This window comes from Actinia tenebrosa, unplaced genomic scaffold (assembly GCF_029948245.1).
Source record: "Actinia tenebrosa isolate PJP-AT-01 unplaced genomic scaffold, QUT_ActTen_1.0 PGA_scaffold11__36_contigs__length_13525064, whole genome shotgun sequence".
Lineage (NCBI taxonomy): Eukaryota > Metazoa > Cnidaria > Anthozoa > Actiniaria > Actiniidae > Actinia > Actinia tenebrosa.
In genome coordinates, this window is record NW_028292571.1 from 8,355,156 (window position 1) to 8,372,573 (window position 17,418).

The 17,418-nt window shown below is 36.6% G+C and overlaps 1 protein-coding gene and 1 non-coding gene across 2 annotated transcripts; one reads left to right on the top strand and one right to left on the bottom strand.

Annotated features, from left to right (window-relative positions):
• Positions 1–211: 211 nt before the first annotated feature.
• LOC116299873 (uncharacterized) lies at positions 212–11,652 on the top strand. Its single transcript, XM_089027730.1, has 6 exons — positions 212–544; positions 620–699; positions 5,541–6,837; positions 6,931–6,970; positions 9,608–9,733; positions 10,692–11,652. Exons 1-5 carry the CDS (start codon positions 478–480, stop codon positions 9,702–9,704), a joined length of 1,581 nt encoding a protein of 526 aa, XP_088883856.1. The 5' UTR covers positions 212–477; the 3' UTR covers positions 9,705–9,733; positions 10,692–11,652.
• Trnas-gga (transfer RNA serine (anticodon GGA)) lies at positions 3,883–3,954 on the bottom strand. The gene has a single exon. It is a non-coding gene; the product is annotated as a tRNA-Ser (tRNA).
• Positions 11,653–17,418: the final 5,766 nt, after the last annotated feature.

Sequence of the window (17,418 nt, forward strand, 5' to 3'; positions counted from 1 at the left end):
AATCTATTGCTCGTCATGTTGTTATATTTAAAGTCAATAAAACAGCAAACGCTTCACTTATTTAGTTTAGTCTGCGAGCGATGGGATTGCGTGTTTCCCTAGCAACTTGCTTTAGAAAAGATCAGTCCGTATTGACCCCCCGTGTACATAAACACTTGAGTAATCCAACGCGACGCTCTTTGTGATTTGATTTAATTTGTTTAAAGCAAGCTAGGCAATGCACGTGAAAGGCGACTTTAATTGAAGTCTTTTACTTATTGTAGCTTAATCGCCCAGTTCACTGCTTGCGAGAAGACCCGCCAAATACCTCCTCTGCCCCGGTTACGAATTACTGGACACACGTCTCAGGAATCTTTCATCACTTGGGTATCATTTTACAAACTGATATATTTAAATTCGATCCTTGGGTTAAACGGAACATTTGATTTCAAACTGAAGGCGCGCAATCTAGAAGACGGGACCCCGCTCAATACCAAGATGATGTTCGCCTTAAGATTATGTTCTTTTGGAATCTTTATTCTAACACTATACAGTTCTCACGAAGGTAGGATTCAAGCTTCGGCTTAACTCATGTTCCATGCTATGTATATGAAATGTTTTTTTGTTTGCTTACTTGCAGTAAATGGTGTACCAGTGCATGGCTTGAGGGCAGGCAAACTCGACCGAGACAACGTTCATGAAGAGGACGTAAACTACGAGGTGAAGTATTTTTCTACAATATTTCATTTTGCTCTTTGCACTCTTCTTTTTTTTTTGTTTTTTTTACAATTTCTTTGATCCTTACAATATATTTTTATGAAGTATTCAGCAGTTAAGTACAAATAAAATGTTTTCGAAAGTCAAATCACGGAAATATTGGCATAATATATTCCTGAAAATTTATTCTGATTTTTATAAATTTATATATAAATTATTAAATATATTTGTGTGTATATATATATATGAATATTGTCGAATATTTTCATCTGTAGCCATCCCTTCGTGGCGTTTGTCCACCTAACTCGGTTGATCTCTTAGCGTGGCTTCTCTTTACTTATGTATGTGTTCAGGAATTTCGGTATTTGTTAGTTTGTGTTTACCCAACAGCTAAAATTGACTTTTTCCCTTTTTATGCAACTAATTAAAGCTTGCGTCGTTTCAGTCGAGGGAGTATTTTGAGCTATGAAAATTCGTTTTGACTCAACTGAAAAGAGCGGGAAAACAATTTGAAGTTTATCTGGCATTCGTCTATATTTCAACAGTCGTGTAACCTTTCAACGGTGTAGTGGCGGTTCACTGAATATCAGTTTATCTTGGCTCGCAGCAAAAAGTTATATAAATCGTACTCTTGAATCTAAGTTATGAAATGTAGCTTTTGTTTGTTCGAATGGTTTCTTGAAACTATGACGGCTAACAGTAGCGATTCGGTCTTGGGATATTAATAGGAGTCCCATTTGAACGAACATGAAGGTTTATAGTTTGAAATTCTCACCAACGTACCGAACCGTTGTTCGTCATGCTTAAAGTATGAGCGTTGAGAGATAAGATAAACAAAACAACTTGCAAGGTATTTCACGGTACTAAACACAAGACTGACTGACTCCAATAGGGGGCAATTATTCTAAAAAATAAAAAGAATTCTTAATCCCGCTCGTCGTCTTTTCTTTGATCAAAACTATGATTGAATTAGCTAAATGTCATTTGCTAAATGTCGACAGCTTGACCTTTTAAGACTTTTTTGTTAAGCAATGTATTTTAATATCTGTTACATGTATGTGACGGGTTCTGTCCTCATTCACGTTCATCTTCTCTATAATCTTCTTGACATAAGGGATGGACCATTAGATAATTGAGGGGGAAGGGATAGCGGTTGCAGGAATTTATGTTATACGATCAAATGTTTTTTTGTAACAACTCTTACAAGCAGTTTTTATTTTTGTGTTTAATTGGAAAAATAGCCTATCTATTTGGAACATTTGCTCTTTTCCACCTTTATCATCGTTTTATACAAAGCAAAAGCCTAAAAAAGATTAGAGAAAATATGGTTCTAAATTTTAACGGATTCCTACGAATCAAAATTTCATATCAAATTTTTTACAATAACTTAGCGCGCGCTTTCCGTTTTTATCGTTTTTATTATTGTAAAAAACAAATTGACTTCAGATTTTTATGTGTCTGTCCTCTTATTGACTATAAATTTCGCCATCACATTGTCAAAGTAGTTACCCTGTAAGCAGAGGTTTTTTTCTGACGGTCAGAAGAAAAAAACCCTCTACTTGCAGGTTACGAAGTAGTATGTGGTCCACACTACTTTGACAATGTGATGACACAAAAATCTGATGTCAATTTGTTAAGACCTCCAATTTGTTAAGTTCAGAAAATTAAAATTTTATGACAGGTTCTGTTTTATTTCAAAGAGAGACGACTTTCTAGCTTGACCCCTGTGACGTCACACAGTTTCTCTTGTAAAAAAACAAAAAAACAAAAAAAAAAAAACAAAAAAAAACATCCAACTGCGTGTATTAAACTGAAAAAAATACGGTGTTTATTTTGACGAAAGATTCCGATCCAAACCATTTAAGGTGACTGCCTACTTTTAGAAATTGATTTAAGCTTTTTTTAAAACTTCGATTTTCCGAATTGAAATTTAATGTTGATTCCAAAACTGGAAAGAAAAATAGGGTGCCCCGAGCTCGTTTTCGAGATAATCAGCATTTAATGGAAGCCTACGCACGAGCTTTTGGAGTAAAAATTGTGCCACCGGAAGTGATTATAAATAAATTAAGATTAATAAGATAATAGTTATTTGCAGACTATATGATTGCACGAACGAAGGCTAGTCAATCCTTCTACAATAATACATGGATATTTTCGACAAAAAGACAGAGAGATACATTGATTTGTCATATTTTGTAGTTTCGGTGCTCTTAAAAAATCTCATAAAGTCGAACAAAAATCCCTACAAAAATCTATTTTTTCACGTGTTCCTGATTTAAACTTTTCCTAAAATGTTGATATAACCTAGATTTTTAGGAGTTTTTTCGAATGAGCTATCAAAAAATATAGAAGTCCCGTGCAAAATTTGAGGGTTTTGCCCTGTTGAAGCTCAAAACGCGTATGGTTCTTCAATAAAATCTTGTAGATTTTTCAGCAGTTTTTGAGCGCGCGCACATCGTGGGCTCAAATCGAAAGTTCAAAAGTATGCAGCCACCTTAATACAGTCCGTGAATAATTGAAGTAACTGTATCCACCTCTGCTTTTCTTTTCTTTCTTTTTTTTCTTCTTTTTTTTCAACTCGATGGTTTACCATTTTTCCTTAAGTATGGTGCTCCGCGGGGGCTCCGCTAAAAACCAGACTGTTCTTGCAAATAAAGCGGCTGGCTAAGTTTATGTCGCTTACGCCAAATACGCAACGGTTTTCGCCTTTTGTAGGCTGGAAATAAAGCTCATTGTTGATTGACCATTAATTCACTAATTAATTAATTAATTCATTCATTCATTCATTCATTAATGTATATAGATCGTTTTATAGATAACAATCAGATATTGAGTAACTGGGCTTAAAGCATTTCGAATCATCCACTGGACACTTGGAACGAGATCGCAAACCCCACGATTATAGAGAGGCGCTGCAGGCTGTGACTATTAGAATATTTTGATTAACTAGGCATGCTTTGATTCAGCTAATAGAAGGTCCATACTAGACAAGCCAATTCATCTGTAATGCCTAAGTGTTCCATGGCTTCGAGTTTTGATTTATTTTACAAGCCGATTCGACTCCGATGCTATATTACAAATATTTTGGGTCTCACAACTACTACAAATAAACATAGTATAGTAGTAATAAATTATGCGTTCGGTGTATATATGATGAAGTAGAGAGAATAAGAGAAAAATATCAAATGCCCTTGGCAGGATTCGAACCCACGTCTTCGGTATTCCAGTCCGATGTGTTAACCACTGCACTACAAGGACCAACCACGCTGGTAACGCAGCCAGAATATGAAATGTAGGGTATTCGTGAGGATCCCAGAGCGATAATTTTTCTCTATAGATAAGTTGAACACCGTAAATATGTACGCAAAGAATAGACATAGTATAGTAGTAATAAATTATGCGTTCGGTGTATATATAATGAAGTAGAGAGAATAAGAGAAAAATATCAAATGCCCTTGGCAGGATTCGAACCCACGAATTTGATATTTTTCTCTTATTCTCTCTACTTTACTACAAATAAACATGAGTTATGTACATAGACGTTTATTTCCCGTTACTTCATCTGTCGCCAGGGTCGATCGATTTTAAGCAAAATACCTGAAACATTTTGCAGGAGTAATCTCAAGCCCGTGCTCCTTTCCAAAGTTATCATCGTCAATTGCGTATCGGATACGGCTATTACAGCGGCGTCGTAACTCTAGAAACCTATGACAGACCAGGCGCTAAAGAAATATAAAACTATTGTCCGTTTTAGAAATTCTACTCTAAAATACGCGACATGCTGAAAGACGACGAGGAGCGACGCGAAAGAACACGAGAGCGACACTTGACTCCACCATCCACTGCACGTCTTTTGTAGACCCCTTGCATATGACGCCAAAGCCGCTCAATTTGGAGGACAAAACAAAAGAATTTCAATCTCCTGAGAATTGGAAACCTATTGTTATGTTCTCCAAATTGAGCTGCATTACAACGTGCTGCAAGGGGTTTAGTGGACAAACTACTCGAGTCGTGTGTGTATACACTCACGTGACTCAACTTCTGATGAAGTTCTCATTAATCAAGAACGAAAGCTTCGGTTAGCTTTTTCCATTTTTTTTCCTTCAAGTTGTACATAGTTTAAAGTTTAAAAAGTTTATAAGTATCACAACAATGATTGTTAACAAAGAAAACAAGGAATACCTTTTAGTAATCGATCTTACTTTTAATTTCCACTTCCGATCTTTTCCCCTTGTATTGTGAGCTACGTTTTCCTTTTCATGGCCTCCTCAATGATTTTTTATATACTTTCCACAATACCTACTAACCCAAACATCGCAAGAGCTGTGCCTGAAGAACGCTGCTTTATCGATGTCCTCGTGCACCAGGATGTGGAATAAACATTTCTTTTTCTGCAATTCTGAAGGATCTTTGATTCGTTATATTTTCTGGTCTTTGGCAATCTTCCTTACTCTTTCTTCGTGTTCATATATACTGTTTGCGTTGGCAAACTTGTATAAGATTGCTTTTTTCAGCGAATAGATGACGTCACAGGTCATTTCATAAAGAAAACGTCACTTTTGCGATTTGAAACTCGTGAGACCGCAGAGCTCTGTAAGGTCGTCATTATTTACTTCAGGGCATTTCCTTGGCTCTTTTTGCTCCTCGGGTTTCCGGTGTCCCTAGTCCTTCTCTGCCAAATAATTTAACACAGGGATCCCAACAGACAATATTTGGGGTAGCCTGCGAAGGAGGCTAAGACCGAAATAAAAATTTAGTTGTTTCTTATTAATGCCTAAGATTGTTATTTTAAAAATTAAAGCTAGGCTAGAAATATAAAGCTCATTTATTAAATTATGTTTTAGGACATGGTAGAATTTGGCCGCAAAGGTATCATAGAAAAGCGATTTGTATACGAAAAAGAACCCCGATCCATGGAAAACAAAGACGACTCCTTGGATAAACGATTTGTCTATGGGACGACGGGACGTCGATCCATGGAAAACCAAGAACCTAAAGAAGAGTCACTAGAAAAGCGATTTGTATATGGAAATGGACGTCGATCCATGGCAAACAAAGACGACTCATTGGATAAACGATTTGTCTATGGGACGACGGGACGTCGATCCATGGAAAACCAAGAACCTAAAGAAGAGTCACTAGAAAAGCGATTTGTATATGGAAATGGACGTCGATCCATGGCAAACAAATACGACGCATTGGATAAACGATTTGTCTATGGGACGAAGGGACGTCGATCCATGGAAAACCAAGAACCTAAAGAAGAGTCACTAGAAAAGCGATTTGTATATGGAAATGGACGTCGATCCATGGAAAACAAAGACGACTCATTGGATAAACGATTTGTCTATGGGACGACGGGACGCCGATCCATGGAAAACCAAGAACCTAAAGAAGAGTCACTAGAAAAGCGATTTGTATATGGAAATGGACGTCGATCCATGGAAAACAAAGACGACACATTGGATAAACGATTTGTCTATGGGACGACAGGACGTCGATCCATGGAAAAACAAGAACCTAAAGAAGAGTCACTAGAAAAGCGATTTGTATATGGAAATGGACGTCGATCCATGGAAAACAAAGACGACGCATTGGATAAACGATTTGTCTATGGGACGACGGGACGTCGATCCATGGAAAACCAAGAACCTAAAGAAGAGTCACTAGAAAAGCGATTTGTATATGGAAATGGACGTCGAGCCATGGCAAACAAATACGACACATTGGATAAACGATTTGTCTATGGGACGACGGGACGCCGATCCATGGAAAACAAAGACGACTCCTTGGATAAACGATTTGTCTATGGGACGACGGGACGTCGATCCATGGAAAACCAAGAACCTAAAGAAGAGTCACTAGAAAAGCGATTTGTATATGGAAATGGACGTCGATCCATGGAAAACAAATACGACGCATTGGATAAACGATTTGTCTATGGAAAACCACTAGAAAAGCGATTTGTATATGGAAATGGACGTCGATCCATGGAAAACAAAGACGACGCATTGGATAAACGATTTGTCTATGGGACGACGGGACGTCGATCCATGGAAAACCAAGAACCTAAAGAAGAGTCACTAGAAAAGCGATTTGTATATGGAAATGGACGTCGATTTATGACAAAATCCAGTGAAAGTAAGTAAAAATTAAAGCAATCAAATATTTCAATCTGAGTACTTTCTGCTTTTATTTATTGTTCTTTAACTTTTTGGAATCGCACATTTGCAGGTCATGTTGCTAAGACAGACAACGATTTGAGCCGCCGACGGTGAGTGTAATATTTCAATTGCATTTATTGGTTTAATATACAGATGCCAAAAAAATTTACGCGAGCGTGCTGTACACTTTCATACAGCACAGGCCCCAGCCAATCAATTGGCCAGATTACAATGGACGACTTGCATTCACAGGTCACGTGACCATGCAAAAGGTACTCCATATTTCGAGAGTTGTTGCCTTTTTCATTTTATCTTCGAGTTTGTATTAAATACAGATATTTTAGTAGCATTTAACTTTAGGAACGGATAACAGAGCAACGGAGTAAATTATCAAAAATCGGAGAAACATTTCTAAAACGTGATACATACATAGTTACATACATACATAGTTTATTCAAATCGCAAATAAATTATTGACAAATAGTAAAATACAAGTAAGAGCAGAGGCTAGCAAAAAGCGATACAAATAAGACAACAAAGCACAATAATAGGCGACTTGAAAGGAAGTTATGAGGTTATCCCTATGTGAAAACTCCCAAGAAAAACGACAAAACATGACAAAAATGCATTATAAAGAAAGACACTAAGCAGCGTAATTAGCGAAAAATGCTCTATAAGTGAAGTATAAGTATATGAATATGTACTAAATAAAGGAGAGACAAGCTCTCCGCCACCCTGAGCCCCACCCCCGCACGCGCACCCACCAGACAGATTATGAAGTCTGTCCGCCTGGTGAGCGCACGCGCGAGAAACCCAGAGCAACAGAGAACCCGTCTCCTCCTTAATCTAGACTCTACTAAAAAATATACTAATCGATGTGTACTGCAATATGTAAACATTAAACACCTAAGTGAGACTTCAATTTCTGCTTAAATGATCTAAACCCATCGGTTTCAACAATGTCTTTAGGTAGATCGTTCCACATATTAACGACTCTGACGAAAAAGGAGTATTTGTAGCAGTTAACTCTGGCTGCTTTAACATAAAGTTTGTAGGAATGATTAGCTCTGGTAGACGTAACTTTCGTAAATTCAAAAAAGTCACGGAAATTTAGAATACCTAAACCGAAAACTATTTTGTAACATTCAACTAGAGTTAGGTAGTCCCTGCGGGTCGAGAGAGTAGGCCACTTCAATATTTTACATCTTTCTTCGTATGTCATTTCCCCTCTAGTTTGTCGAAGTGCTAGTCTGGAAGCTCTTCTTTGTACTTTTTCCAATGCAGTTATGTCTTTCACCAGGTGTGGACACCAAACGGGTGACGCATATTCAAGGATTGGTCTTACAAGCGCGATATATAGCATCGAAAAGACTGTGGTATTGGCGGTGCCAACAGTTCGTAAAATAGTCCCTAGGACTTTGTTAGCTTTATTTACGGTGATGCCAATGTGTTCACTCCAGGATAGATTATTGGAGATAGTAACACCAAGATCTTTGAAACTATTAACGTCCTTTAAAGTCTCCCCTAAGATGTACTTCGGTTTGGACTTGTCGCGCAAGTGGGTTATACGCATAGATTCACATTTATCATTATTAAGGCGTAACTGCCATGTGCATGCCCATTCTCTAAGATGGTCTAGATCGTGTTGAAGAGCTAGTGTGTCTAGAACAGGGTCAATAAGCTGCCTGTAAATCTTGGTGTCGTCCGCGTACAGTTTCACATTAGAGGAAATGCGATCTGTGATATCGTTAATGTATAGCAAGAAGAGGATGGGACCTACGATTGTACCCTGAGGTGTTCCAGATACCACTGGAAGCCAGTTTGAACAAGTTCCTCTTATAACCACACGCTGGTGTCGATTAGTGAGAAAATTTCTGAACCATAGAAGTAAGCTCCCACATATTCCGTACATGTTTAGTTTTAAGAGCAAGCGCTCGTGTGGCACGCTGTCAAAGGCTTTCGCCAGGTCGAGGAAGATTACGTCTGTAGGGATAGAAGAATTTCTTGACTTCGCCCAATCATTAACAGTAGATAGCAGTTGAGTTACAGTAGATCTTCCTTGAAGGTAACCAAACTGGTTGTCGTTTAATACGTTTAATTCACGCCAGAATTCAATAACATTGTTTTTGATAATTTTTTCACCAATTTTACATACAATAGATGTGAGTGAGATTGGGCGGTAATTTTCCCTAAGGTGTTTAGAACCTTTCTTGTGGATTGGCGTAACGTCCGCTATTTTCCAGTCGTTAGGTAGAGTACCAGATGTAAATGATTTGTTTAACAGTACTGTTATGGAAGGTGCCAGCATCAATGCGAACTCTTTCAGTATACGCGATGGAATGTAATCTGGCCCTGGGGATTTGTTAGGCTTCAGGCTCAGAAGATGACATTAAAGACCTTTTCGATCCGACGACGAGTACGAGAACAAGTACGAGTGTTTAACTTTTAAAGAGAGGCACTATCTTTTTGTAGTCGTGATAGTGTACGTGGATTGAAACTTTAGATTGTAAAAATTCGGAAATCGACTACGATTTAGTGTTAATTATAACCACGTGCACAGAACAAATTTTAAAACTCGTACTCGTCGTCGTATTTAAAGGTCGTTAATGATTTTCGATTAGCACGGACTGTCGTGATGAAGCGTGATGACAGGCAAGCGAACGGACTTGAGGTCCCGGCGAGTCGCGCCAGAAAATTCTGCACTAGCGTTCGCAGTTTTATTTATCTTTGACATTGATTTATCTTAGTGATGCCAAACGCCAGAGCTCGAAGGACGAAGAATATGTTACGAAAGATGACGCAAAAATAAGAGAAATGTTAGCGAATCTTCTGAAAAGCGAATGAAAAGTGGGATTCAGCATAGAAATAAATGGGTAAGTGGGAATAGAAGAAAGAAGAGAATAGAAATGCCGGGAGAACCAGAAACGAAAAGGTATAGATAAAGAGGATAAGGAAAGTAAAGGGTTTGCAATGGTTTGTTCCTTGTCCCATCACTCGATTGAGGACTTCGACAATGTGGTGGCAACCTTGAACCGCAAGGCATTACGGGTCATCCAAGGGGGCAAATATACGACCAGCTGGTCTGAGAAAAAATGTCAACCAATCAGAATCGAGAAAATTTCGGACATGAGACCTAGTTTTGCAGTGACGTCATTTCTACGCCACTATATTTCAGATCAGCTGGAAAGCTTTGTTATTTGAATGACGTCTACATCAACATCAACAGTTCACAACAAGAAAATTTGACAAGAGATGAACTAAAAAATGGACAGTTCCACAGCTGAGTAAAGTTCTCAAAGATCGTGGAGTCGTCATTTGAGCATATTTGTCTTGTTTTTTACCCCTGGGTGACCCATAATTCCTTGCGATTCAAGATGGCCGTCACATTATCGAAGTCGTCCATTACTTTCCATTTTATCCACCTTCTTTACTTTCGTTTTTTCTTATTGTTTATTTTGTCTTACCTTTTTATCGATCCCTTTTCGTTGCCTCAGATGAATAACCCGTCAAATAGGGCAAATCGTGCCCAACCTTTCCTCTCTCCATGGAATTTAACGGTACCATTGTTTAAATAAGTAAGTGAATAGGGCCTTACACTTCTGAGGGTGAAAAAAAAATCAGGCTTGGAACGGGAATTGAATGAGATGATTGAAAATGTTGATTTCTAAAACCTAAGATTTTACAGCTACTTGTTTATCGCAAACTCTAGAATTTCCCTTTTTCTTTAATTCGTAAACTTTCCCACCCCTCCCCTTATCAGTGTCGAATAGTTTTTTAGTTCAAATATAATGAGGAGCTCATTGTCTTAACTTTATTTCTGTTTATGTGTAGGTTGTAGAAAGTCGTTCTTGTGCAACTGCTTCATTCGTTATCCAGATTCACTCAAAATTCAAGATATATAGATAAAAGATATGTAGCTCGATGTGCGCATGCGCACCACATTATACTGTAATAATATTGTCTAGTTACAGGAAGTAATAAGGTGCTCAAAGCAAGAGACCTTGGTCTTGTTTGAACAAGTATCCAACAACATGGCTATGTCATGGATTTAACTAATTTTTTTGCTTTAGATTAACAGTTTCCTTTTAAGCTGCGGTACGTAATACGCGAGCAACGACATTGTACTACTTAATAGAGAGTTTTAGATTGACGTTCACGGCAAACGTGAAACGTCAGTTGACCAGTAAAATTTTTTAAAAAAATTACTGAAAAAGAATCGCAAAAAAGTCCAAGTAGTAGAAAAACAAAAGAGTATTTGCGCTTGGTGAGAAGGTTGGTAAAAGGTAAAGTAAAATATAGGAAAACTATATGAAAACGGGAGAAAAAAAGTCAATCTAAAACTCTCTATTAGCGAAATTATTACCCCATAGATTACATATCAGATGTTGTTTGTATTACCCTCGACCTTGATCACAGGGCGCCATTTTCATTGCCATGATCAAGAATAAAAAAACGTCCCGCTTTACCTCGTTCTGAAACGCTTTCATGCGAGGTTTCGCGGGGAAAATGTGTTGTTCGTGTCAACATGGCTGCCGCTTGAGTAAGGTCTACCTTTGAATCGAAGTAATATTCATTTCTATTTCTCGTATAAACATGGATGATTTCATCAAATGATTCTTGTAGAAAAAGCTCACATAAACGTGAATTAGACATTTATTATATATTGTTAATTATTTTATAAATAAGAGAGGTGTGTTGAAAGAGGATAATATTTTTAATATGCAACGTAATGCCTCGTTAGGCTTAGTGGGACTTTTTTAATAACACTGAATAAATTTTTTGTACGTAGATAAAAAAAGTTGTAGTTTGTGGTAATTAGTACAGAGCGTTTTTTTTTTTATTATTATCTCTATTCAGTTAGTAGACTAAATAACAATTACACCTCTCGCACTCTATGGTCTACGGCCTTTTGCCTCATGGGCTATCGACTCGTAGATAATGCGTACAGAGCGGTTTTACTCTTTTATCTCTATTCAGTTAGTAGACTAAATAACAATTACACCTCTCGCACTCTATGGTCTACGGCCTTTTGCCTCATGGGCTATCGACTCGTAGATAATGCGTACAGAGCGGTTTTACTCTTTTATCTCTATTCAGTTAGTAGACTAAATAACAATTACACCTCTCGCACTGATGGTCTACGGCCCTTTGCTTCATGGGCTATTGACTCGTAGACCATGAGTGACCTACTAATTTATTTTTGCTTTGTTCTGGTTTTCAAAACTTCAATTTTTAGCTACTAGTTGTCTATCAAAATTGCTCTTTTCTAGTCATTCGGAAGGGAGAGAAATAAAAGAAGAAGAGAAGAAACGGCGGCCATGTTGGTTGATATAACAAAGTAATTGATTGTCAATTCTTATGTTTAATTCAACCAAGATGGTTACTATGACGTCATGAGCATAATAGAGGTGACCGTTTATAATAAATATTGGGAGTGAGTGGGCCCCTCGATAGTGAAATTACACTTCAAACACAAAGACATTACCCCTCCCTTCCTTATTTTTTAATCTTTTGATATGAGCATATGTCAAAAATCGACCAACGCCATTAGACAGAACCCCTAAAATAAACCAAATTTGCCAAGTTAGAGGGTGATGTGTTGAAAAAAAGCGAGGATATAGCTCCCTAAAGTTGCGAAATTTTACAGACGTTTGTCTGTTGCAAGGGGAGCAAGTTTGTGCCCCCACCTTACAAACGTTTGTAAAATTTCGTGACTTTGCATGGTTATATCTTTGCCTATTTCCAATATACCACTCTCAAACTTGGTATTTGCTTATTTTGAGGAGTTTTTTTCAAGCATTACCGATGGATTTTCGCTAACTAGTCCATGCAAACAATTTAAAAGCATACTCGTGGAAAGGTCTATCTTCCCTAAGAAAATTCCTTCTGAATTAATAAGTGGCAAAGACTTAGAAAAATATAGGCACTCGTCCTTCCGCCAACGCATGCGCAGTCCTTTCGTAAAGTGTCGTGTTCCTCGCGCGCTCGTGTCACTCACTCAAAGAGTTACGAAATCAATCATGATCGTGATACAGCTTATGGTTCGATGTATGCACGTATTCGTTAAGTGATTCCTTAACGAGACAAAAAACTACGACGTTTACATACTAAAATAAGCAGTTCTTTCAATGACATACTGTGTCCGTATGGTTGTCAAAATATGTCGATCAAGAACGAACAGTAAAAATGATTAACGACGGAAACGTTACAAAAATCAATCCATAAAGCTGACTTCGTGATATACGTAAAGTTAATACGCTAATTTGAACAACTATTAAGCTTTTAAGTATGACGTCAATCGCAGAAAGAAAATTATGTTTCTTCCTTTTTCTTCATGAATGAATGCGTTTTCCGACGTTCTAGTTGTTCAAGGTGGAGGGAGGTTAAAGCCACTGACGACATCTTTTTTTCTTAATATTTAAAACAGCGGATTTCGTAAGCAGTTGATCGAATCGCAAAATACTTCCCAAGGGTTTGAAACACGATGCAATGCAAAGATTACAATGTTTGATTGAAGATCAACTATAGACTTGTGTTATTAAAGGATCGAGGCACAGGATTTCCTTTACTTTCAATGATCCCCTAAGTCTATTCATCTGAAAATAAAGTCCGGCTTAGCAAGATCAACCACCCATGGCCATGCATCCTACACATGCCTTGTGTAAAGTGTCTATGACATCCAATTCAATATTTTCCGTATTGATTCTACATGAAGTGAATCGGTTAAATGTTAAAAAATATTATTTGATTGAAGCTTCTAAACATCAAGATTGTTTTTAATTCTAATAAGCTAATAAACGAATGTAATGTCATAGGAGAAATATTAGTTTATTGTCATCATTTGTAAATTGAATAACTAGTTACTCAGTAAGGAAAAAAATTTGCAATGACTTTTCTATGAGTAAGACTATGATATTTGATATCGGGATGTTTTACTGCATCAGAAAAGTTCTTATTTCATCATTTCTGAAATGCTTTTGCCACTTGCGCCTGAAATATATATTTTTATTGTCACGAGTTATATCTTCATATATATATATTTCGTTGTGTTGTTTTAAATATGTCAATTTTAGCACAGTCTAGTATACACCGCATCCTACGTCCGTATTTTCCACCTGCATCATAAGTGTTATCCATGAACGTCATTTTATCCCAATGCGTTTTCTTTCTTTTATTTCAGTACAAACAATCGACAAGCGACAGTTTTAGATTAAATAAACCTTGTGAATTGTGTGATATTAAAAATCACTTCCGTACAATTAAACAACTGTACTTATTCTTGGGATTATTAGCGAAATAAGATCGCTTTAATTTTTGAAATGTGTCAAGTGAAATGGCTTTTTCAATAAAATCTAAAAATATAAGTGGGAATCTTAAGGTAAGTACTGACTTGCATCACGTACACACAACGGATATAGTATTAATCATAAATATATACTTATGTGTGTGTTTTGCACTTGAAAACATTGAAGAAAGAACGAAAGCTATGAGAATTAGATATACTAATGCGATAATCATTCGTTCTTTACTGAGAAGAATAAAACGAATTTCGTATAAGTGGGAAAACTTATACGACGTGTTCGTACGTAGGGGGCGTACTGTAGTAGGTTTATAGTTAGTACACTTTTATTGTCTCTTCACACAAACTCACAAAAAATGATAACCATGTTAATATACGTTTTCTGAAACGGAACATGGAATTTGCTTGAGACAACAGTGTTGGCAATATTACAAATGAAAAAATAAGTCTTCAGACTTCAGATTTTAGAAGTCTTCAGAAGTCTTCAGTCTCAGATTTATAGAAAAAAAAAGAAAAAGAAAAAAAAAAAAAAAAAAAAAAAAAAAAAGACTATTTTGACGAAACGGCGGCCATCTTGGCCGTTGGATCATGGTGCACGCCGGACAAATATAGAGTTAATGTGAGTCCTAATGATAGATTTTTCTTTATATCGCCTTTCACTAGCCAAAGATGGGTAACATCGATCACCTTTAACTTTCCCGTAAAAGAAACACCAAACAAACTAAACTCCACGTTTTACTTTTGCCATCTTTGTCTCAGTATTTTGTCCCTGGATGACCCATAATGCCTTGCGATTCAAGATGGCCATCGTATCGACGAAGGAATCCATTGGCATCTTTCCGCTTAAAAAACTGCTATTATACGTAGTAGATCGATAAATTCTACCTTTGTGAATGTGATGCTTGTAAACATTAGAACTGACGCCACAAACCTCCATCGATACACATTAAAACTGGCACATGCCTCCGGAAACACTTACTTGGCAGATGTATTTTTTTGACAAAAAAATATAAAATGGCAAAAGAGCATAATCGTTGTTGAATCAAACCGACAGGAAGATACGTCAGAAAAAAGTATTAGACAAGGAAGGATGTTAAAGCAAGTGAATAAAATACGATGACAGAAAGTAGCTCAAATATAATTAACTTACTTTGCTAGATTATAACTTTCAATTAAGGTAAATTATCAGTGGAAATGATCAATGTCAACAGATCAGTGGACGTAAATAAAGTGCCGTTTAAGATTAGAAATCTTAAAAATGGAAAAGAGTTTACTAGAAATAGGCTTTTCAAACTAATATATTGAGATAAGACAAGGGATTAAATTTGAATAGGAAAAGATAAATTAACTAAACAGATGACTACACTGATAATTTTGATGCACAAAAACTAAGAAAACTTGAAATTTAAAGAAGGGGGAAATGAAAGAGACTGACGAATGAAAAGGAAACCGATAGGAAAAAAAGATGAAGGGAACCATGAAAAGAATGAGCGAAGAAGAATGAGCGAAGAAGCAATTAGATAGAGAAAAAAAGGAAAAAAAGAAGAAAAAAACTGTGAGCATACATACATACATAATAGCTTATTTAAACACGGATGTCTCATCATACAAAATGCTCTTCCTAACAGCCGTGTTAAAACTTATAATAGAATAATAAATATAAATTGTATAACTAGAAATAAATAAAAAATTATATAAATGTATATATATAACTTATAAGATATAAATAATTAGAAATGTCAAAAATATTCAATATTCTGTCAGCAGGGGCACAGTACGACCTCACCTTAGTAAAATTGGTAAAGGGGGAGAGTACCTCCGCGAGCATGCACGGAAAGAAATCTATTTATAAAAAGAGATATCTATAAAAGTATATCTATTTCAAAAAAATTTGTCGAAAACAAAGGCCGCGAAAGGTCCAATACGCGATTAGCTATAGGGGATAGGTCATTATTCAAAGATGCACTAGCTGAGAATATATTTGGGATGACTAATTTTGCTTCTTATGATCATTGTCGTCAAGAAGATCATTGATTAATATCGTTCCGTCTTAAAATAACCTATCTTCTAGTTATTATTTTATATGGCCCGAAAACCTTTAGTGCTATAAAAGGTGTCGTTGATGGCGGTTGGCTGTGCAAAAACGAAGCTTTTAACTAACAAAACATTCAAGAACAAGCCTGTCTGAACACGGATGCGCTAAAATTACCTAAGCTAAAAAAAGCACTGAAATAAATTAATGCAATCTACCTTGTGTACGTCTATAGACTGCGAGAAAATAAAATCTAAAAAAAGAAAGATTGTTCAACGGTGTCATACAATGCTTGTGACATGTTATGAACGCAGTTTACAGAACTGCCTATATCATCTGCTATTCAACCGTTCAATCGGTACAGTTTCCTATTAATATATATTTTAATTTTCCTTTGGGCTATAAGCTTGTTTTGGTTTGTTTTGTCGACCCTGTTATCATACAACCAATTTAGCATTATTATAAAGTATTAGCAGTTAGAGCAGACGAGTCACCCGGCTCTAGTCAAACACGGCATTTGCAGTCAAATCAAATGAGAACTTGAAATTAAAAAAATGTTAGCGCTCAAGGCGCAGGGAAGCGCGATGACATTTGAAAACTTATTGTTTATTTATTTTTTTCAAATGAATTCCTTTGAGAAACTGGATCATATTGAGTGCGGGGGCTCCGGCAGAAAAGCCATTTACCACTACCACCCAAGCAACCCACGCACCGCGAAGAAAAGATGAACCGAACAATGAGAAACGGGGATGCCAAAATATCCATTAATTTTTAAGAAGGATTTCCCAAGATCATGGGATGAAATTTTAGATAGAGGCAGGAAACTTTCGCGAAATGCCATTAAGAATTTGAAGTCGTGATCATGGTGCTTTAGATCGCTCAAATTGATGACCACAAAACTGAAAATCCAAACTGTCCGTTGAGACGGGTAAAAAGTATTTATTTCGCTAGAATGAAAATAAAAGATTTATGATTTTCGGCAAGAGGGAAAATGAAGATGGAATAGAACGGGAAAAAAGAAAATTTATACATGGAAAGAAAATGAAAAAGAAAGGCAGATTTTTCAAAAAAAAAATAAATTAATTATTCATTTTCTATTTTGATTTAACTTTGGCTTGTTTATCTTCTCGTGATTCACGTCACTCAACGTCACACATAACGCGCGCACACGCAAGATACCGTAGATATGTGCATAGTAATTAGAACTGTTGTTTATTCATGTTCTC